This window comes from Gekko japonicus, unplaced genomic scaffold, assembly GCF_001447785.1.
Source record: "Gekko japonicus isolate JY-2015 unplaced genomic scaffold, Gekko_japonicus_V1.1 scaffold2100, whole genome shotgun sequence".
Classification (NCBI taxonomy): domain Eukaryota; kingdom Metazoa; phylum Chordata; class Lepidosauria; order Squamata; family Gekkonidae; genus Gekko; species Gekko japonicus.
In genome coordinates, this window is record NW_015160283.1 from 121,715 (window position 1) to 144,970 (window position 23,256).

The 23,256-nt window shown below is 44.6% G+C and overlaps 1 protein-coding gene across 1 annotated transcript in view; it reads right to left on the reverse strand.

Annotated features, from left to right (window-relative positions):
• The window catches only part of RAD18 (RAD18, E3 ubiquitin protein ligase), a 176,060-nt gene that overhangs the window by 22,679 nt on the left and 130,125 nt on the right, over positions 1-23,256 (reverse strand). Inside the window, exons 12-13 of the mRNA XM_015415566.1 lie at positions 20,925-20,987; positions 10,623-10,679 (exon numbers count right to left, since the gene is read on the reverse strand). Of these exons, the coding sequence (XP_015271052.1) occupies positions 10,623-10,679; positions 20,925-20,987 (120 nt within the window). The remainder of the gene's footprint in view (positions 1-10,622; positions 10,680-20,924; positions 20,988-23,256) is intronic.

Genomic DNA, 23,256 nt, shown 5'->3' on the forward strand with positions numbered 1-23,256 from the left:
AGGGAACTTATTCTATGGGACTATATTTACCTATCCAAGGAGCAAAGATCCAAGAAGAAAGATGAGCAAAATGAACCAGCATCTCACTCTAAGCAGGGAGCCCAACCTTTTTGGTGGGGGTGTAGGTTAGTGGACGTCCAGATACACACCACCGCTAGCAGAATGGATCCAGCCCAGTAAGTGCACAGACTTGGAAATTAAAAATAAATAAATAATGTGCTTCATGGCAAAGGAAAGTTATTTTCAGTTCCCCAAACTCCTGTGCAGAGGAGTTCTGAGAACCCTGAGGCAACCTACAGGCTGGGGGGGGGGAGGACAGCCCGTGATATCCTGTGACTGTAGTTATGGGCTGGCATGTAGTCTGTTCCATTCCTCAGTTAGACAATCTGCTCACAGGTCTGAGGGAAACCTGAAGCTTCAGGCGCCTGTCTCTTGAGGATGTGTCTTCGCCAGCAGGACGCACGCACACACACACAGATGCTACAGTAGCCAGAGGCAAGCGAGCGGCCCAGCTCCTCCCTCCCTCCCAGCTGCAGAGTCCTTGAGCCCCCAAAACAGGGATGGGGGGAGAACAGAGCAGACCTTTGGCTGCCGAACGAGGGGCGCTACACGCTGCCTGGACAAGAGAATGAGGACGGCACGCATGAGAGACCAGGCCATGGGCAGTGTTGGTACTAAGGCGGTGATTCTCCACAGTGAACTGCTTGCTCCCTAGTTATGGGCTGGCATGTAGTCTGTTCCATTCCTCAGTTAGACAATCTGCTCACAGGTCTGAGGGAAACCTGAAGCTTCAGGCGCCTGTCTCTTGAGGATGTGTCTTCGTCAACTGATGTGACCATGCAAACTCAGTTCATTTCCAGCGGATGATCTCTTCCGTGGCCAAGTGCATGATCTTGTTGAAGTCAAAGTGGATGTACTTCCTCCAGAACCGCCTGTCTCTGCCATAAACCTGTGCAGGATAACATGGACTTCCGATGCCATGGAATACCCTGGCCACGGAATACCCTGATGGAGAACTTCTCATCTTGGCAGATGGACAGGAAGAGGAGGATGTCGGCTTGGATTTGCTCCTCCCAATCCCATAGTTTAATGTCCTGGAGGCTCTCAATTACCTGCTCTTCGTCCTGGAACACAGGGACTGCCTCCTCTGGCATCATCTCCTTCTCGAAATAATCCATCAGCAGGGCCTTCAGTCGGGAGCTCCTCTCCTCATCCACACAGTCAGAGCACAAGCCACTGGACCAGAAAGCCACGCTCCAGAAGGCTTGGAAGCAAAGCTGGAGCTAGTGGAGGGCAGCCTTTTCACGACCCATGACTTGGCGATACAGGAAGTCACATATGGAGTCCCATTCCCGATCGGTGAGGTCGCCATAGGAGTGCAGGTAGGAGAGCTTGCTGAACTCCACCAGAACCCTACTCTTCCCAAACACATATGCACCATTCTGTAGTGGTGTGTTCCACTGCAGCTGGCAGACAGCACATTTCACGGACAGGACCTCCCAGCCCATGGAGTCAGCCAGCTCAACAACGTCAAACTCCACGGAACTGGCATGAGATCGATCCCACTGAGGCGCTGCTGGGCCAGGCAGACTGCCAGAGGGGGGCACCTTGTGGCCAGTTGTTCCCTTGTGGCTAATAGCCACTGATGGACCTCTGCTCCATATGTTTATCCAGTCCCCTCTTGGAAGCTGTCTATGCTTGTAGCTGCCACCACTTCCTGTGGCACTGAATTCCACATATTAATTACCTAGTTCTTGCCTTCAGGCTACTGCCTGCAGCTCTTGAGGGCCACCATAGCACACCAGCTGGCACACGGAGAAGGTGGGGTGCAGCAGTTCCACCCAGTGCCAAGGGTGCAATTCCAGGTAACACAGAAGCGTCTCTATGCTTTCCTCTCAGAAGTCCAGGGCCTCCACCGTCTGATGAATGGGGATGGCCCTCTCGTGTTTGTGACACGCTCTTGACTTTTCTTCCTCGAGGTCAAGCGGTTCCTCCCCCCTTAGTTCCAAAACAGCCAGCATATCCACATCCTCCACTTCATGGCCCTTGTTCAGCTCCTGCTGTTTCTGGTGAAGGTCCCGGCACTTGCAGCAAGGGAAAACCTTTTGCAACCGTGGTGTAGATTTCAAAAAGGAAAGGGAGCAGGGCAGGGGTCTACCCCCACAGGGAAGAGCTACACCTTGTACCAAAGGTTATGGAGCCAGCAGGACGCACGCACACACACACAGATGCTACAGTAGCCAGAGGCAAGTGAGCGGCCCAGCTCCTCCCTCCCTCCCAGCTGCAGAGTCCTTGAGCCCCCAAGACAGGGATGGGGGGAGAACAGAGCAGACCTTTGGCTGCCGAACGAGGGGCGCTACACGCGGCCTGGACAAGAGAATGAGGACGGCACGCATGAGAGACCTGGCCATGGGCAGTGTCGGTACTAAGGTGGTGATTCTCCACAGTGAACTGCTTGCTCCCTAGTCCGTGCAGTCTCACATGGGGGAGTCAGATCTGTCACGGAATGGGGGAAACTGGTAAATATTCTTAGAAATATTCTGCAGGATCTAATCCACAGAAATATTCTGCAGGACCTAGTCTTAGAAATGCTAAATTGAGAGGAGAAGAAGAACATATCTTCAAATGAATTGCTTAATGAGGAAGTTGTATGCTATCTTCTAGTGAGCTGCCTGTTAAAAAGAACCCGTACTTGGCAAACATGTGTCAATATTAATATATCAATTACTGCTTTCTACTGAGAATAGTAAGAAAGGAGAGGTATAAATGTTTTAATATAAATTTTGTTTTGTTGGGTTTTTAAGAACTGTCCAGACAGAGTTAGATGTTTCCAATTGCTATGACATAAGTAAAACAGAGAAATGTGGCCTGTTTCTGTTCCCATTAAAATATGACACATTGCATAGTGTCTGAAGACAGAAGCTACAGCTCTTGACATCCTTTAAAAACAAATCAGTGCAGTTAAAAAATGTCTGCGTCAGCCACTCCTGAAACAAAGTGCCTGGAAGATTCAATTTTCTGTTGAGTTAATATATATGAATAAAATATTAATAATAACAACAATTAAATATTAATATACGTTAAGTTGTTCTTCAAAGGGTTACCACGGAAAATAAATCACATGCCAGTGCTGGTGACCTATCAGTTGCCAATATAAACTCAGAACTTCTCATAGAACAATGTACCTTTGAAGCCTTCTGCAAATACCCATCAAGCTGCTAGCAAAGTGTGCGGAACACAAAACCCTTGGTTTACAGAAAGAATCCCTCTTCACAGGCATGCAAGGCGAGAGGATGTTCTGAGAGGGAATATTTGCTCTACACACCCTTTGGGGGTCCTGTTCTGAAGTCTTTTTGTCCCTCCACTTGAAAGAGGCATATTACATTATTGATCTTTTCAAAAGGACAATGTTATGAATGAGGTGACAGTGTGCCAAAACACAGACATATGTCTTAAAAGTGCAAGCAAGCCCTGAAAGCCATAAGGACTAACTGTGTTCAGCATTAATTACGATAAGTCATAGGCAAACAGCATTACAAGCTTTGGGGTTAACAAATCAGCATCTATTGCTACTTTCATCTGCAGCATTCATTAAAACCATAGATTAAGAAAAGAAGGAGAGCCATGGTGAATCAGATCAAAGGCCCATCAAGTCCAGTATTCTGTTCACAGCCGCCTTTCAGAAGCCCACAAGCAGGACTGTAACTGCAAATTGATATAAAGAGGCATATTGCCTCTAGTACTGGAGGGAATAGACAGCTATCATGACTCGCAGCCACTGACAGCCCTGTCCTCCATGAATGGCCATGTCCATTCCCCTTTTAAAGCCTTCCAACTTGACATCCATCACATCCTGTGTCAACAGGTTCCAGAATTTAAGTATGTGTTGTGCTAAGAAGTAATTCCTTTTGTCTGTCGTGAATCTCCCACCTTTCATCTTTAGTGGATGACCCTGGGTTCTAATATTATGGGAGAGGGAGAAAGGCTTTGCCCTTTTCACACCATGCAAACTTTTATAGACTTCTAGCATGTCTCCCCCTACTAAACAGCCTTGAGCATTTTAACCGATCCTCATAGGGCAGATGGTCTAGCCCCCTGCTCATTTTAGTTGCTCTTTTCTGCACCTTTTCAGGATCTATGATATCCTGTTTTAAAGTGTGGTGACCAGAACTGTACACTAAATTGCAAGTGCAGTCCACCAGAGATTCGTATAAGGGTGGTATGATAATGGAAGTTTTATTCGCTATTCCTGTTCTAATCATGGCCACCATGGAATTTGCCTTTTTCACAACAGCAGCATACTGGGTCAACGTTTTCATTGAGCTATGCACTGCAATCCCAAGGTCCCTTTCTTGGCTGAGAACCCATCAGTGTATATGTGAAGCTGGGATTATTTGCCCAATATGCATCACTTTACACTTGCTTACAATCAATCTCATTTGCCATTTTAATGCCCATTCCCCCAGTTTGGAAAGAACCTTTTGGAGCTCTTCGTAATCTGTTTCTGTCTTAACCACCCTATCATCCATCCATCCATCCATCCATCCATCCATCCATCAGATTTATATCCCACCCTCCATGCTGGGCAGGCTCAGGGCAGCTGTCATCTGCAAATTTTGCCACCTCACTTTTGTTGTTGTTGTTCAGTCACATAGTTGAGTCTGACTCTTCGCAACCCCATGGACCACATCCTGCCAGGCCCTCCTGTCTTCCGCTGTCCTCCAAAGTTTGCTTAATTTCATGTCCGTTATATCAATAACACTGTCTAACCATCTCATCCTTTGCCGTCCCTGTCTTCTTTGACCTTCAATCATTCCCAGCATCAGGGTCTTCTCCAGTGAGTGCTCCCTTCTCATTTGGTGGCCAAAGAATTTGAGCTTCAGCTTCAGTATCTGGCCTTCCAGGGAACAGTCGGGGTTGGTTTCCTTTAGGATTGACTGATTTGATCTCCTTGCAGTCCAAGGGACTCTCAAAAGTTTTCTCCGGCACCACCTCACTACCCACCCTAAATCCAGGTCATTTATGAACAAGTTGAAAAGAAACAGTCCCTGCTGCTCACATCCATCCACTGCGAGAACTGACCATTTATTCCTAACTCTCTGCTTCCCACTTTCAGTAAAATCTGAACTCTTAACCTTACTCTTGTGATAGATTTTAACATCACCCTATGAATGCTGCCAGAAATGTTTACCCACTGCAATAGGTTGATGTTAATATTTGGGTTTTAATGTTTGTTTATACTTATGTTTTAACTACAGTATCCTATTGTTTCATTATACTGTTGTAACCTGCCCTGAGCCTGCTATGCAGGGGAGGGAGGTCTAGATATAAAATAAACAAATAAATAATAGGTCCATCAGTGTGTACAAGATGACTTATGAAGACAGGTTAATACAAAATGCCAAGCAAGTTTGCACTGGGTTAGATCTTTCCATGTTCTTCTACTCCCAGCAGTCCCTCTGAACTCAGAAAAGTTTATTCCTGGGTTGTGGATTAATACTATTTATTTATTTATTAGATTTATACCCTGCCCTCCCTGCCGTAGCAGGTTCAGGGCAGCTTACATAATTTTTTTACAACAGTTTAAAAACAACGTAAGTGTTATACAGTCGTAGTTTTCCTATGCAATGGTGAACATGTTCCGATATTGCCATATCCAATATTTTTGTGACAGGAGTCAGTCAGTGCAACAAGGATGATGGCAGCATTAGGGAAGGCTCTGATGTTATAACCAGATGTACCAGATGTTAGATGTGGTCAGATGTGGTCAAATGCCTGGTGGAAGAGCTCCATCTTGCAGGCCCTGTGGAATTATAGCAAACTATATGGAGTAATATCCACATAAGCCAGAAGGCTACAATGAGAAAGAGGAAAGTACTGAAATTGCTCCCCTCTCCTTATGTCGACTGACCTCTGCTGATGGAAGATGCACAAAAGGCAACTTCGTCCACCCCACTACAGCTCCCAACCTATGCAGCTATTCGTCCAAATTCATCCCACAACCCCAAAACTAACGTTACCAAGGTCAGAAGTGACTGCTGAGGAAAGGGGATCACAGGAAAGATCTGTGATCATCAGTACCATCCACTGGCAGATTGCAGGATTCAACCTAATATATTCAGTATCCCACTTCATATTAACATGTAACTTTTTAACATGATCTCAGTCTCTAAAAATATAACATTTTAAAAATTATTCCCTGCAATCGAATAACTCATGGGGTTCTCACAGGGATAACCACTGTTGCACTTACATAATAACTGGTAAAATTAAAACCAACTCTTTAAACAAAGCCTGCTTAAAATACATACAGAAGACCAATGTTATAGGTATATGAGCTCACAGGAACTCTCTTGTTGGATCACATCAATATTCCTTTCATCCAGCACTTTGTTTCCAAATGTCAGCCAAATACCTTTAGAAGCTCACAGACAAACAATGAAGGTGATTGGCCAACATGAATTTGGTATTCAGAAGAAAAGGCTTCTTTATAAAGTGCCCTTTATTTTAACATTTTATTCCTTAATTACGGTGCTTTCCTTTAGAGATGCCACAAAGTTAATTACCTAAATCAGTATATGAATTTCTCCAGCTCAGGTCAAAAGCTATTTTTCTCAGAGGACTATTCAGTCAGATTTGGTGCTATGCAGAGTCAACATTCAGCAAAGACAGCTGCTTCTGAGGTATATGCATGGAAATTCTGTAATATTACTCCCTCACTCTCAGTGTTTGTGAACTGTGTGATTAGCCTTTTGTTCACCAAGTATCTTCTATACCGGAGTACAATTTTTTGATTTTTTTCATATAAACATTTTCTGTTCCTCCTCGTCATCACATATTCTGATAGTTCAGTGAGGCCCCATATGCACATACTTAAATCCATGGATCGGGGCCACTTGGAGACAAGGGAGAAATTATTTCAAATGTGGGGGTTAAATTTCCCCCAAACAGAGGATCATTGTCTGTGCATGTGCAGACAATGCATCTCTGTTGGAACTGATGCCCAAAGGTGGAGTGGGTGATAGGGAGCCATTGTAGCAGGCAGGTAGCAGCAGCATTTCAGCTGGGTGTGCTGGCTGGCGAGTGGTTCGACTGATGAGTGGGATGGGGAGAATGGGTGAGTGTACAGAGTAGCAGGGGGACAGATAGGAGTGAGGAGTGCCTGGGAGGAAGACAGGAGAAGCCGCCTTTCCCAGCATCACCACCACCAACCTCCAGACCCTGGGCCCACACAGCTCCCAGCATTGCTGCCACTGCTGCCTCTCAGTGGCTCCTGCTGCCAGTGGAGCTGCTGGAACCAGCCCAGCTAAGGCCAGTGACAGATGAGGAAGCAGGCACACCAGACGCAAAACACCACTGTAAGTGGTGGTGGTGAGAAGGAAGACAGAAAGAAAGATGGGATGGCGGATGGAGAAATAGAGAGAAAGTAAAAGACAGAAAGAGAGAAGTAGGCATTGAGTGACAGAGAATGAGTGAGTGAGAGAGAGAGAGTAGGCACTGAGGGAAGGAGAATTAGAGACTAAAAAAAAGAAGTGGGGGAGGGGGAAGATGGGAAGACAGGAAGGCAGGTGGAGTTAAATGCCCCCTCCCTACAAGCTCTTTGCGGGTCCCTGCTTGTTCAGACCTAAATCTCTCAGCCCTGAGACAGTTTGCTGTAGGGAAGAGGAAGAGAGATTTTGAATGTCCATGCAGTTCTCCACTATTGTTGGCGCTGATGGGTAATTGAAGGACTGGTAAAACCAAACTACAGTTTTGGAGTGAAGTGGAATCAATATGATTATATGAATGTGTGTGTGTGTGTGTGTCTCAACTCATGTGGCAATGTTGTCAACTGGGTCAAAACACCTGAAAAACAGATAATCTTTTTTTAAAAGCTCATCAAGAAAAAGCTCATAAGCCCCAAACTTATTCAAAATCAAGGCAAGGAAAGTTTACTCATTATTTTCTCCTGAATTTCAAATTTATATCTGCAAATGTGTGCCTTTTAACACTGTGCGCCACCTTGATCATCTTCAAGTAGAAAGATAGAAAAGAACTTGAGCAACTAAATAAATAATTTCAAATATTTAGCTATCATGGCTAAAGATGCTTGATAGACCTGTCCTCTATGAATGTTTATAATCCTTAATGTAGTTAAAATAAATGTTTACACCCACATATACTGGTATAATTTAAATCAAGGTGGTTGATAAAAAGGCAGTGGAAGCAAGAGCTCTACCATCATTACTGAGATACCAATGATAGAAAAATTCATCAGAAAGACCACCCATATAAGTCAACTGCAAAAAATAGAGCCTTTGGAAAGGCTGAGCTATGCTGTTGTTACGTTTTTTAAAACAAGAGAACTCTTGGGGTTACATGTTGGCAGTCTTCAGAGATTAGTGGAAGAGGGTTTTTTTGTTTGGTTTTTGTTATTAAATTGGGATTAAGTAAATTAAGCCATTTGTCTGGAACAATGAATCAAATGTTGTGACCAAAGAGCTTAATTTTGTCTGAAAAGAAGACAGATTAATGAACCATGATTGCAAGGAGTTAGAGCATGTCCCGGTACATCCCTATATGAAGCATTACAGTGACAACATCCCTTAATGGGGTTTAAACGTGTACTTTAAGAAGGAAACTATGATTACAAAGGTGTTGTTAGAGATAAATGGTATAACTACTTCTGCTCTGCAGTTTTTTATACAGTTTATCAGAATGTCTAAACACCAGGTAAAGGAGTAATATGTATTATCATAAGAACATAAGAGACGCCAATCTTGAATCAGGCCAAAGGCCCATCTGGTCCAACACTCTGTCACACAGTGGCCAAAAATACCAGGTCCCATCAGGAGGTTCACCAATGGGGCCAGGACATTAGAAGCCCCCCCACTATTGACCCCCCCAAGCACCAAGAAGACAGAGCATCACTTGCCCCAGAGCCCCTATCTATACCTTGTGGCTAATAGCCACTGATGAACCTCTGCTCCATATGCTTATCTAATTCCCTTTTGAAGCCATCCATGCTTGTAGCCGCCACCACTTCCTGTGGCAGTGAATTCCATGTGTTAATCACTCTTTGGGTGAAGAAGTACTTCCTTTTATCCGTTCTAACCCGACCGCTCAGCAATTTCATGGAGTGCCCACGAGTTCTTGTATTGTGAGAAAGGGAGAAAAGTACCTCTTTCTCTACCTGCTCTTTCCCATGCATAATCTTATAAACCTCAATCATGTCACCCCTCAGTCGTCATTTCTCCAAACTAGAGAGCCCCAAGTGCTTTAACCTTTCCTCATAGGGAAAGTGTTCCAACCCTTTTATCATTCGAGTTGCTCTTTTCTGCACTTTTTCCAAAGCTATAATATCCTTTTTAAGGTGTGGTGACCAGAACTGCACACAGTATTCCAAATGAGGTCTCACCATTGATTTATATAGGGGCATTATTATATTGGCTGATCTGTTTTCAATACCCTTCCTAATAATCCCCAGCATAGCATTGGCCTTCTTTATTGCAGTCACACACTGTCTCGACATTTTCAGTGAGTTATCCACTACAACTCCAAGATCTCTCTCTTGATCAGTCTCTGCCAGTTCAGACCCCATCAACGTGTATTTATAGTTAGGATTTTTGGCTCCAATGTGCATCACCTTGCACTTGGCCACATTGAACCCCATTTGCCATGTTGACGCCCACTCGCCCAACTTTGACAGATCCCTTTGGAGTGCCTCACAATCCTCACTGGTTTTCACCACCCTGAACAACTTTGTATCATCCGCAAATTTAGCCACTTCACTGCTTACTCCCATCTCCAAATCATTAATGAACAAGTTAAAAAGCAGTGGACCAAGTACTGATCCCTGCGGTACCCCACTGCTTACCACCCTCCACTGAGAAAATTGCCCACCTACACTCACTCTCTGTTTTCTATGAACTAGCCAGTTTAATGGTTTCCACCAATTTACCTGGTATCATCAACAACATACCTAATTCTCAATTTGGCCAAATATGAGGATACTTAAATCTGGAGACTGGAGCCTTGAATGGACAAGACAGAGCTTTCTAGAAACCTAAGAAAAGCCCAAGTTTGCAGAAAAATCTGAAATCTAAGAATGAATAAATAAAATAAAAAATGGGGGCAGGTTAAGAAAAAAAACAACGTGATAAGTAACCTAAACTCAAAAGAAAATCAAACATAGGACACCCAGTAGACAATTTATGTTACAAGCTAATTCGGAAACCTGCTTGTATACAAGACAGGAACCACTTTGTAGGATTTTTATGAAGAATGCTGAGACTTCAAAAGGCAATAAACTTCTGTAAGATACAAAATAAGCATGCATTTGAAAAGGCTTTAAGGAAATGGAAGAGGCTATCAAGTTGCTCCAATGCATATATACAAGTCTGCAAATTCTATCCTCTTGGCAAAAATCCACATTACATGTTTATTGCAATTGACTGTAAATTAAATTAAAGTGGGGCTGAATAGTAATAAAAGCCATTATCATTTAGCAGCATGCAGTATTGATCAGAAGTGTTTTTTTTAATATATACAGACAGCCACAGAAATATATGCCAAGAGCCAAAGACCTCTTTGGTACACCTAAGATGCTTCTCTGTGCATGCAGAATAGGTTGCTGATTTTACCTGTTGGCTGCATACGTTTGCACTGCCTCAAAGGCACTGTGGTCTTCAAGAGCTGCTCTGTAGGACACAAGGAAACTAAGTTAATGGCACTGTGGGTTAAAATGCCTTTGGGATTCCAACCTCACAGTTATTATTTCATTTTATTGGTCATATGAGTCACATGCAGTGTTCTCTCTAAACTGAGTTAGTGTGAGCTAGCTCACAGTTTTTTAGCCTCCAGCTCACACGTTTTTGTCTTACCTCAGGAAGGATGGCTCCAGAGCAAACTAATTTATGCAGTAGCCAAATCGCTGGCTCCAGAGCAAACTAATTTATGCACTAGCCAAATCGCTTGCTCACAACTTTAATGCCAGTAGCTCACAGAGTAGAATTTTTGCTCACAAGACTCCACAGCTTAGAGGGAGCATTGGTTGCATGGTCCTTTTCAATTGCATTACTGTAAAGAAAAGATTAATGCTGTGAAGCAGTCATTTTTGTAGCATGCACATTACAGATGGGTTACCAGTCTGGGGGGATTGAGCATTTAAAACAAGGGATTTGGAATATCTGGTCAGATGAGCCTGCCCAAAATCACAGTGAAACACCCAAAGAAAATGGACAGTTAGCTGCAATGCTGACATCCTTTCTTTTGCACGAGGGCCAAAAGTGCAATGGAAAGGGCCAAGGCAGAGAACTTTTTGCATCCCAAGGAGAAGCAATACAGGAAAGCAAAATGTTCCTGGATTGTTGTTGGATTCCAGCACTCAGTGCAGCACACAACCTCCTCTATGGCACTAACTGCAAGCAGTGGAGAGGGGAAATACGTGACTCAAGACCGTAGCCTCTTGAAGAACCACACAAAGTGAGTATATCCAGTGAAAGCTTCTCACTGGCAAACTGCCTGTACTTTCATACTGAGATTTGCCTCAAATTTCGATAAGCTGTACTGTTTAGCAATAAATTGAGGACTAGGTTTCAGTACTGATTAGGCACTTTCTTGATCATGAAAGCTGTAATGGCACCTGGTGTCTTTCAGATAAACTCATTAATTCTGAAATTTCTATCCCATCTGTCAAATATTTAATTACAACTGATTATGAAAAAAATAAAAATAAAAGCAACAATAGCTCACTCTGCCACTGTCCCTCTTCAAGTACCCGTTCTCCTAGCAACTGCTTCTAAAAATAAAGGCACAGAGAATAAGCAGATGTTTACCTTCAAATTTAAGTTATTTTTAATTATTCTAATTTAATAAGGGTCGTTTACTTATAACAACAGAGTGTTCTGGCTCCACTTCAGTGGTGCAAGAATAGATTTCAGTGGCTATTTGTCTAATGAATTAATCATGAGACAAGTAACTCAGATACCACCAGGGAATGGCTACTAAGGTCCCTGCCACACGGCAGGAAAAACGACGGCCGAAGTGCGGCTAATCTGAGCCGCACCAAACTAGAGACGCCGCGGCGGGATCCCACGGATCCCCTGAGCCGCGGCGCCGTTGCTCCCCGGCACGATCAGATGCCGGGGAGAAAACGACGGTGGGAGGGGGAGGCTGGCGAACTGCGCATGCTCACACATGCGCAGTTCGGCCAGGAGCTGGGGATGCGCCGGCGGAAGGATGTGCTGGCGATCCCACGGCCGCACTTGCCGCGGCCTTACCGGATGAACCACCCAGGTAGGTGGTTCTTTTTTGGTGCGGGGTTTTGGGCGGGAGGGACGGATCGGTGACGGGCACGCAACGCTTCCCAGATGTTGCCGTGGGATCGCGCCCATTTGCCACGCATCCGATCCGTCCCTCTCCCAGCCCAAATCCTCGTGTGTGACCGGGGCCTAAGAGCACTTTCCTATATTGACCAAGTAACACCATGTCACATGGTATTATATATATCCTGTAGTGTGTGTCTCTCTCTGTGTGTGTGACACTCACTCCTTCACACACACAGAGGCAGAGTAACCTGTAAATTCAGATCTCAACCATTCTGCTATACCATTCAAAACAGGAATGGTATTAAAAAAAAAAACTAGCAGAAAGAGGCCATCAAGTGTTTTACTCCATGAAGGAACAGATCATGGTGTGATCCTTATGTGCAGTTGGGGGAGATGATATAATAGCCTGTATCACTCCAGATGACAGGTAAGGAATTTTTGAATGCTCCCCCATACAAAATTCCCTGCATGAAACAAAAATTAGTGAATCCAGGGCAACTTTTTAAAAAAAGTTTTAATGCAGTTCTGCACTGCAGCCACTAGGGAAGCAGGGAAGGCAGAGCACAGTAAACAGGATTTGTTCTGATTCTGCTGCCCAGGCCTTTCTGCAATGTCTACTAGGCAGCTGAGGGAAACCCTTGCTTCTCAAGATCCTCCTAAAGCCATCAGCTAAGCCAGCACTGAAGCAAGGCAAGACCAGCCAGGATGAGCTACAGTCATCGCTGGGGTGTGGCTTCCTAATAAGATTGATATCCCCAGAAGTCTACAGTTTGTAGGGTTGCCAAGGCCTACCTTGGCTGCAGCGGGGGGAGTCCTGACCCTGTCCCAGCCTGGAAGTGACGTCATCGCGTCGGGCACGTTGGGGCAGGGCCACTATCATTCGAGGGGAAACCATAGAGTTTTCCCTCAAATGATAGAGTGCCCCCCTGCAACGTGTCCAGCAAGATGACGTCACCTCTGGGTGACGTCATCATGCCAGGCACGTCTCCGTACTCCCGACACTTTTGAGGTGGGGTTCCCACAGACCCATCAAGTGGGAGTCCCCCCCCCCCCCCCGGGGGACCTGGCAACCCTAACAGTTTCACTTTTCCTTTAGTTCCACCCAACTCCACAGATTTCTCTGCACAGCCAGATCTTGCTAAGAGGCAGCTCTGTTAGTGTGTGGTAGCAAGATTTAAAAAACAAAAAAAAAAACCCTTTGGTTGTCTTTTCCTTAATTGTCTCTTTCCCACACTTTTCTTCTCCTTCATTTTGCTTGTTTCCTTTCATCATCCACCATTCCTCTATACCCACTTCTAATGTTTCTCTCCCCTCCAACCTTATTTTTCACTCTTGGTCTCAACTCCTTCTCATCCATGCTGGTTGGCAATTTAGAACATATTTAATAGCAGTATAGCACAAACATTTGTTAACATTATGAACAGAAGGGAAGAGTTAATATTTCTCCATAATCTATCAAAGTAGTAAAAGGATGCTTGCCCTCCCCCCACCCTTTACATGCATGATAACAGAATGTTAATCTGCCAGAGTGGTAATAAATGAGGAACATAAATTAGAATTTGGCTTAGCTTCCATTGCAAATAGAATGGGGAGGGAGGTCTGAAGAGAACGTGGGCCAAGATATTCTGATTCGTTTCATTTTTGGCCCTCGAACTCATAAGGACAAAGGAGCCCTGCTGGATCAGACCGGTGGTCATCCTGTCTCACACAGTGGGCCAACCAGTTCCTCTGGAGGACCAACAACAGGGCACAGGGGCCGAGACCTTTCCCTGATGTTGCCTCCTGGCTCTGGGATTCAGAGGTTTAGTGTCTCTAAATGTGAAGGTTCCCCTAAGTCACCATGGCTAGTAGCCACTGATAGGCCTATCCTCCATTAATCTGTCTAATCACCTTTTAAAGCTGTTTATTCCTTTCTTTCTTTTTTTAAACCCCCGGAGGGGTATTTTTATTTTTTCAATAAGACTACAAATATAGGAGGGGGAACTACAACTATGGATAAAGGAAAGATACCCACACTAACTAAAAACCCAAGAGTGGGAGACCCCCTTTATGTTAAACTTAATATTAGTATTAAAAGAGTTAGTAAAACAATATACTTGAAGAGTTCTTGTTTTTCACATTGTTCTGTATTAGTAAATTAGTTATTATGAGAGAACTTTCTGAGCATCTTCTTTATTTCAAAGAGCCATTTATCAGAGTCCTTCTGCCCTTACTTTGGCTTTCTGTCTCTAAAATCATATAGTTTTCATTGCTACCGCACCCGCTTCTGCAGCAGAGTCCTCATCCGTTCCCGAGGCAGCTGAGTCACTTGACTTAGTTTCTTCCTCTTTAGATTCTTCCCCCGATCCCAGCTGACGTCGCAAAAAATCCTTGGCTTTGAAGATGGAGTCTATCATTGATTCCACAATTTCTCCAGTCAGGCTATTTTTTAAATATAATTGGAGTAAGCCCTATAAGCTGTCTCCATGTCTTTTATTATTTCCTCCACTAGCAAGCCTGTCATTGGAGCGATAATCTCACCCAGAGTCTTCTTCAAATCTTCTTTTTCTGTCTCAGGAACCCCCTGGAACCTGAGAATCATATTAGCCTTTTCCATTTGCAGCTGCAACAAACGATTTTCTTGAAGATTTTGTTTCGTTTCCACTTCACCCATTCTTTTCTTCATCTTCTTGCTTGAGGTGTCCATCTCTGTAAGTTTCTCAGCCACCAGCTCCACTTTTTTTTCCGTTTCTGCCAGCTGTTGCTGTTGTGAAGCGAAGTTTTGATTTAACGAGGTCAGTTGCTGGTTAATACCATCGAGCTGATCCATCACTGGCTTGAGCATATCAGCTAACAGCTTCATGATGTCAGCTCCCTCTTCCGGCCTTGGACTCTGACTACCAGGCTTCACTTTAAACTTTCCTCGGGATGCCGCCATTTTTCAACTTTGTTTACACTTTCAAACTGCTTCTCCCGGGCTCAAAGCACTCGTCAATTTGCTATTTGCACTCAAGTAAGTCTCTCAAAATACACACGCTGCCTGTTTCCTCCCACTCCCCCTTCGCTGCATTCATCTGTCCTTGTGCTTCAGAGGCGTCCCTCTTTGCACTCCGCTTTTCCCATGGGGAGGGGGCGCCGTTTATCCGTTTACTTAGAGCTCACGTTCATTGTTGGTCACATTCTTGACCTCGCTCACATCAATCGTTGTTTCGCTTGGTCTCCCCCGCTTGTCCCGGTCAGGTTAGCTTGTGCCCTAAGGCCACTCATCGGTAGGACCGTCAGAGCAGAGGGAAGCCTCGATTCTCCGGCAGCAAGCCATCGAAGAGGCTAACCCTCAAAACTCTCTGGCCTGGAGCCTTTCACAAAGGCTCCATGGGAGTACCACTTGAGGTGGCACCCCTCCATGCCGATGGTGTGCTAATCGCCTCCCCAAGCTCTGGGGAGAGCGACCGCCATCGCCAATCCATAGACCAGAAGTCAAAGCTGTTTATTCCTGTGGCCATCACTACATCCCCCTGGCAGCGCATTCCACGTTTTAATCACTCTCTCCCACGATCCTCCTGCAGATGGTGGAATTTCTGAGATCTCTATGGCTGAAAGCTACTGGGATCACTTTTAGTCCAAACTGGAAACAAAAGAAAAGCTGCATTACTTCCCTTCAACAGGGCTCTGCAGGTTCCAGCAACATATTTCTCTGTCTAAGGTAATCAGGTTTACATAGTTCATAAACACAACTGCTTCTCTGTGTTTGGATGCAGATTTCCGTTTGAACAGAGATTTTTACCCCCACTCCTTTGTCTGCTTCTTTAAATGCTCTACAGTGCAAGGCTTCTGAAAAGAAATGGTTATGGGATAGAATAAGAGAGTTTTGATAGTTGGGGGGGGGGAGAGAACACATCTTCTGGAGTGAAATCATTAATTATCTTTAGAAGGGTGGCAGCAACCTCTTCAGTTATGTGGGAGATTAATAAACAGTCATTAACAACCAACCATGGATGAAAGTACAACCAAATGAGAAATTTGATTATCCTCCATTAAATACAGTGGAAGAGAGCCTACAAGTTCAGGAAACTGATAAGAATATTGGTGTGATTAGGTAAAGCAAACAGAACAGAAAGGGCTGAAAGCCAAATCTGGCAACAATTTGTAGCATACCCACTCCCAGTTATTAGGGGCTCTCAGTCTATTATAAATGGTGTGAATTCTGCAACAAAAGAACTGCAAATCCAAAAAGCGGTATGCTTATCTGGTGCACAGATCGAAATCTCCTTATTTCTATTTTTTTCTTATGTGATCAGATTGGACTTCCTGTTTATTGTTTTGTCATAAAAGAGGTACAACTTACTGGCAAGCAATGGATCCATATGGTTTTTCAATGTAACTATTTAGGACAATTTGAACAACTATCTAAACAGAGGCAAGACATCCAAAGACCTCTTCTACTTCTGTCACTGATGCTGTCAAATTATTATTAGAGCTATGCTGCGGAAAGGAGTGGGGCTGTACAGGTTTGCCAGTCAGGATGTCCCTTCCAGAGATCTACCTCCCAACACACACCCTCCTTCCCTCCTGCTATTACTTCAGTTCTAGGGGTTTATCAGACAGGGCCCAGAGTACCCTCCCTGCCCCCAGGCAACACCCTCTTTAGTCAGGCCATGCCCTGATGCATGACTAAATATGAGGCACGAAGAACAGTGAATAAGAAAGTGTCTTAGACAAATATTATAGCAAATAAGAGAACAGTTACAGAAATGGGTCAGAATTAGGGTTGCCATTATCCAGGTGGTGCCTGGAGTTCTCCTGGAATTACAACTGATCTACAGACTACAGAGATCAGTTCCCCTGGAGGAAATGGTAGCTTTGGAGGGCAGTCTTTATGGAATAGGATCCGCACTTAGCTCCCTCCCCAAAATTTGCCCTCCCCAGGCTCCACCCCCAGATTTCCAGGAGTTCCCCAGCCCAGAGTTGGGAACCCTACGCAGAATTAATACAAGGACACTACAAGTACACAGGGCAAAACCCATACAGGCAGCTCATTTTTCAGTCTTAGGCCTAGGATCATGACAGGCTGTCATCTGCACTAACATGCCTGCTGATTTGTAGTTGAAATTGAGCTGCTCTCTCATCTGCTTAGCTTTAAATGCCATTTTTTAAATAGAAATAACTCGCCATTATCAAGGCCGATGGTTAATTCAATGGATTTTTTTTCTTTCTTTCAGTCATGTAGATCAATAAGTTTGGAACTCTAACTTCTGCATGGGTTCTGAGATGTATGCTAGACACAGCCATATCTCAATATAAACGTTAAGTAAGCAGAGGTCAAAATTGTACCGCTTCTCATGAAATGGATGCAGCAGGAAGAATTTAATGGCATGGATAGCTTTCACCAATGGCACAGGGAAGCCATTCCCTTTATGCTTCTCTTTCAAGCTGGCCAGCTGTGTTGAGGAAGCAATGCATCTGAGATGTTGTATCTATAACATGTAATGTAAGTAAATTCTAGAATGGGAACCAATGGAAGCCCGCCCCCCCTCCCGCCCCCGATGTATGAACAACAGTGGATTTTTCTTGTTGTTTTTTTTTCTCCTCAGCTTTAAAGAGTCTAAAGGCTAGTCTAATTTTAGTTACAGACAAACACACACACAGAGAGAATTATCTCAAATATATCGAGAACTATGATACGATGCTTTTTTCCTGCATAGTTTCAGTTCTAAATCTTCCTTTCAGTTACTGATGCATTGAAAAAAACAGTCAAACATATTTTACAACATAATACAAAACTAACAAAATTCAAATGAAAAATCAACAGCTTTGGGGAACAGGCTAAACTTCTGAACTGATATTCTCACAAAGAAAGCACCGTTTTAGAGATAAATGAATACTTGCATTGCCAAGAGAAATGATTTTTTAAAAAGCACGGCTGAATATAACTCTTGAGAAATAAGAAACAACATACAAATATTTTCCATTTTGGCCTGAAGTTATTTCCTTCCATAGCAAACCATGTTTGAAGCATGACAAAATAAAAGGAAACAGTACATCTTCATGTCCAGTATCAAAATGCAATGTTGCCCAAAATAAGCTTTTCCAACCACATGCAGTTTTAGATTTGTCTTCTTTTACAACAATATAGAAAAAAATATATAGGACTATAGTCAGACCTAGTTATCATTACAAGGGTATTTTATTAAGACTAGCTCCTTTGGAATGGCTTACAAGTGGTCACCACACCTTAAAAAGGATATTATAGCTTTGGAAAAAGTGCAGAAAAAGGCAACTCGAATGATAAAAGGGTTGGAACACTTTCCCTATGAGGAAAGGTTAAGGCGCTTAGGGCTCTTTAGCTTGGAGAAACGACGACTGCGGGGTGACATGATTGAGGTTTATAAGATTATGCATGGGAAAGAGCAGGTAGAGAAAGAGGTACTATTCTCCCTTTCTCACAATACAAGAACTCGTAGGTGCTCCATGAAATTGCTGAGCGGTCGGGCTAGAACGGATAAAAGGAAGAACTTCTTCACCCAAAGAGTGATTAACACTTGGAATTCACTGCCACAGGAAGTGGTGGCGGCTACAAGCATGGACGGCTTCAAAAGGGAATTAGATAAGCATATGGAGCAGAGGTCGATCAGTGGCTATTAGCCACAAGGTATAGATAGGGACTCTGGGGCAAGTGATGCTCTGTCTTCTTGGTGCTTGGGGGGGGGGGTCAACAGGGGGAGGGCTTCTAACGTCCTGGCCCCACTGGTGGACCTCCTGATGGCACTGGTATTTCTGGCCACTGTGTGATACAGAGTGTTGGACTGGATGGGCCTTTGGCCTGATCCAACATTGGCATCTCTTATGTTCTTATGTTCTTAAGTGTGGGTGCAGAGGCACCTTCACTTCCTGCATTCAAGGAAGGTGTGTAAAATAGTTTTACTTCGGAGAACGTTGGAGAGAGGGTAAACTGGCAGTGTTTTGTTGATGGCTCTTCAATAATGTTTTTATGTGCTTACGATTCATTGTTGCTTTGTTAGTTGCCTTGAGTCTAGGGAGATAAGGCAGGATATAAATAAGTTAAATAAATAAATAATTTAAACAAATAATTATATAAATAAATAAATAAATAAATAGCTACTTTGTTACTGTCTCAGGAGCCACCTGCAACTCCTCCTCCATGTGGCACCTTTCCCAAGTTCTGGAAAAGTGAGCAAGGTCATTGCCTAGTAGTCGTTGGTAGCTGGCTCCCATCTTAAAACAGCTACTGTTGGACAAAATGGAGGACCGGTAAGCTGTGAGCCTCATTCCAGGGATGGAAGTAAAAAGCCTGTTCTCTCCAACACTGCCCGCACCACACACATACACACCAAGGCAACTGCCAGGAAGACAGCATGCTTACCGCAAAACAGAGAGTACAACCACCATAGCAGCCACCCAAGGAACAAGCAAGTTGGCCATAGCGTGTGTGTGTGGGGGTGGTGGGGTGGTTTTACTCCCCTTTCTCCACAGCCGACTGGTCCTCCTCTGGGCACTCTGGTAATCTCACTCTCTTGCCCAACCTACTATGCCAAATGCTAAGGAGAGAGCAGGAAGGTCGAGAAGGAATCCCTTCCCCTTACTCTATCACTTCTCAGCCTTTTGGCTAAGATCGAGTATAGTATTGCTTCTCTTATTCTAAATACACAAGTGCTGGCTAGGATACAACAGTGGTGGGGAGAGACAGCTCTGCATATGTAGAGGTACCACAGTAATTTTAAAAAGTCATAATTATGTTTAAGAATTCTATGTCATATCATTGTGCATGTATAGTCCAAGAGCATACAGTAGTCATGTGGCTCTTTTGGTTGCCGGTAATTGTGCATGTGGCTCTCTGTGAGCCATAATGAGCACAACTGAGCTTATTCATTCTAAAGAGCTTATATTTTTGTGAATTTCATGGCTAGTAGATTAGTAGTGCAAAGATCACTGACAGGTATAAGGAAATGTCAGTGTATCCAGATTCCTATCAGGCTCCTTTCTCCCTTTGAATATACAGTATTTTAACGAAGGATTTTTGCTTGGAAGTTTGTTCACCTAAGCACTCCTTGTATGCAGTAATTAAGAGACTAAGAGAATATTATGAATGCTCTGACTTCCAGGGCTCTAGTCGGGGGGGAGCTCTCAGGTACGGAGCTCCGGAAGAGAACCTCTAGGGGGCGGGGCGGTCACGTGGTGAAGCCCCGCCCCCTTCTTTACCCCGCCCTCTGCTTCGATCCTCATTCCGTTTGGGAATGAGGATGAAGCAGGAGGGTAAGTAGCCGGGCCTTCTGACACACTTCCGGTGATGTCAGGGGGTGTGGCCTTCTGTCACTTCCGGTGATGTCAGGGGGCGTGGCATATGCAAATAAGTTATGCTAATGAGTTATGCTAATGAGCTCCGGCAGCTCTTTTTCTACAACAAGATCCCTGCTGACTTCAATGCCAGTTTTTTTAATACCTAAAGTGGTCTTCAGCTTTTTAAACTCATATCAGTGAGTGCACGGCTTCAGAAGTGAAACAATACACAACACTGAGCATATTTGCCAGTTTAACTGGCCATGTTCCCTAGTAGCTGAGTGATAAAAAGAAATCAATTACAACCGTTAAGGGATGAAAACAATTTTGTAGCACTCTTACTTATCTGATGAGCCTGAACGCATCCCAGCAATTTCCAAATCTCTTATGATGTCTGAACTTGAGCTGAAAGGCAAAATGAGATTTATTTTAGACTGCTAGTTGGAAATTGTCAGGAATTCCTATAGGAATAAAGCAGCCATGCTCCAGGCAAAATGAAGCAGAAGAGAAAGGCACTGTTCGCTAGGACTAAGAGTATCAAAGAGATTATCAGAAACCAGGCTGCGGCCCTTTCCACTTGCAGGAGGGTCTTCCTCTTGAGGAGGAAGTCACCAATTTTTGTGGTTACCCCTCTCTCACTGCAGCGGGAAAGAAAATCGGGGGAGGAGAAAGAAGAGTGTAGTAAGAGGGAAAGCCACTGCTTATATAGAACAGCTCAGTCTGGATAGAATTCCAAACTTAAATATTTAACCTAATCAGTTCTGCAAGTATACACAATCTCACCCCTCCTTGATTTTCTACTAGCAGTACAATCCTGTGCATAACTACCCCAGTCTAAGCCCACTGAAACCAATGGGACAGGAAAGCACTTTCCGGGGGCACCTTCTTTGGAGGGCTGTAACTCAGACCCCGCAAATCCAATCCTCACCAAGCTTGAAGGGCTGGTAGAGGAGAGTTAGCTGGAGATGCCCTGTGAGTTTGGTGTTCCTAGCTAGTACAGGATATGACAGGTTCAGGAGGTTCAGGAGAAACAGCTTAAAAATTCATGGAAAGTCCGTGCCAGTTGACCTGTCACAAACTTGACTTTGTGAACCACAAACCAGTCTAGATCATCACAAACTTTAGTTTGTGAGCTGATTCGAGCCCATCCCTATTCCTGGCTGCAGATGTACTCAAAAGACGATGCAGAAAAGAGGAAATTCAAGAAAGGAGCTTATAAAGCCATGTATGAGTGAAAAAGCTGAACATTTATGCAGATCAATTTTTCTTAGCGGCTATGATCAGGCACTCAGTAACTACAATTCCTTGTAATGCTGCATCTGGGCACTTCAAGAATTTACACTTTGTTTCTTGTTTCTAACTGATATTTTATACCTCTGGTTTGTATAGAAAACATATAACACAGTTTATTAAAGTGCCAGATTTGGACATCATGACAAATTGGGATCAACCCTAAGACTTATTAAATCAAGAAGTACTACCCATTTTATTTATTTTTATTTATTTAGGCATTTTTACCCCGCCCTCCCCGCGAATGGGCTCAGGGTGGCTTACAAGGGGCATGAGCCCATGCATAAAACCAGATAAAACAAAAAATCATGAATAATAATAATAATAACAATAATAAAGTGCTTTCTGTAAACAAGATGGTCTTTGAGTGGTTTTGATGGCATCAGTCACTTCCTTAAATCCTCCCCTTGGGGTGATATTGTCCAGTAGATAGTTCAAGCCAATCCCACAGTGTCAGTGCCATACAATTCATAGCAGAACTTATGAGGGCGGTTCCTAGTCCCGATGTTATTGCCACCATTGGTGGTGGTGGCGGCAGCGGCCTCTATGCGAAAGCCTGGTGGAAGAGCTCCGTCTTGCAGGCCCTGCGGAACTGCATAAGGTCCCGCAGGGCCCTGATCTCCTCCGGGAGCTCGTTCCACCAGGTAGGGGCCGCAACTGAGAAGGATCTGGCCCTGGTCGCAGCAAGCTTTACCTCCTGGGGGCCTGGAATCACCAGGCGGTGTTGGGTCCCCGGCCGAAGTGCTCTTGGGGGTATATGTGGGGAAAGGCAGTCCCTCAGGTAAGTCGGACCCTGGCCATGTAGAGCTTTAAAGGTGAGTACCAGCACTTTGAAGCGGATTCAGTATGCTATTGGCAGCCAGTGCAGCGCTTTCAACCCAGGCCGGATGTGCTCCCACCTGGGGAGGCCCATCAACAGCCTGGCCGCCGCATTCTGCACTAGCTGCAGCTTCCGGATCTGCAACAAAGGCAGCCCCATGTAGAGAGCGTTACAGTAGTCTAACTTTGAAGTGACCATCGCATGGATCACTGTAGCCAGGTCATCGCGGTCGAGGAAGAGAACCAACTGCCGAATCTGCCTAAGATGGTAAAATGCAGATCTGGCAGTGTCTGCCACCTGGGCCACCATAGTTAGGGAGGGATCCAGGAGCACTCCCAAACTCCTAACCTCTGACGCTGGCACCAGAGGCACCCCATCGAAGGTCGGGAGAGGGAGCCCCAGCCCCGGACCATTCCGGCTCAGGCACAGGACCTCCGTCTTCGCTGGGTTTAGTTTCAGCCGGCTCAGCCTGAGCCCCCCAGCCACAGCCTGTAATCCCGGGCTCAGATCTTCTGGGTCGGAGCCCGACCGGCCACCCAACATCAGATAGAGCTGGGTGTCATC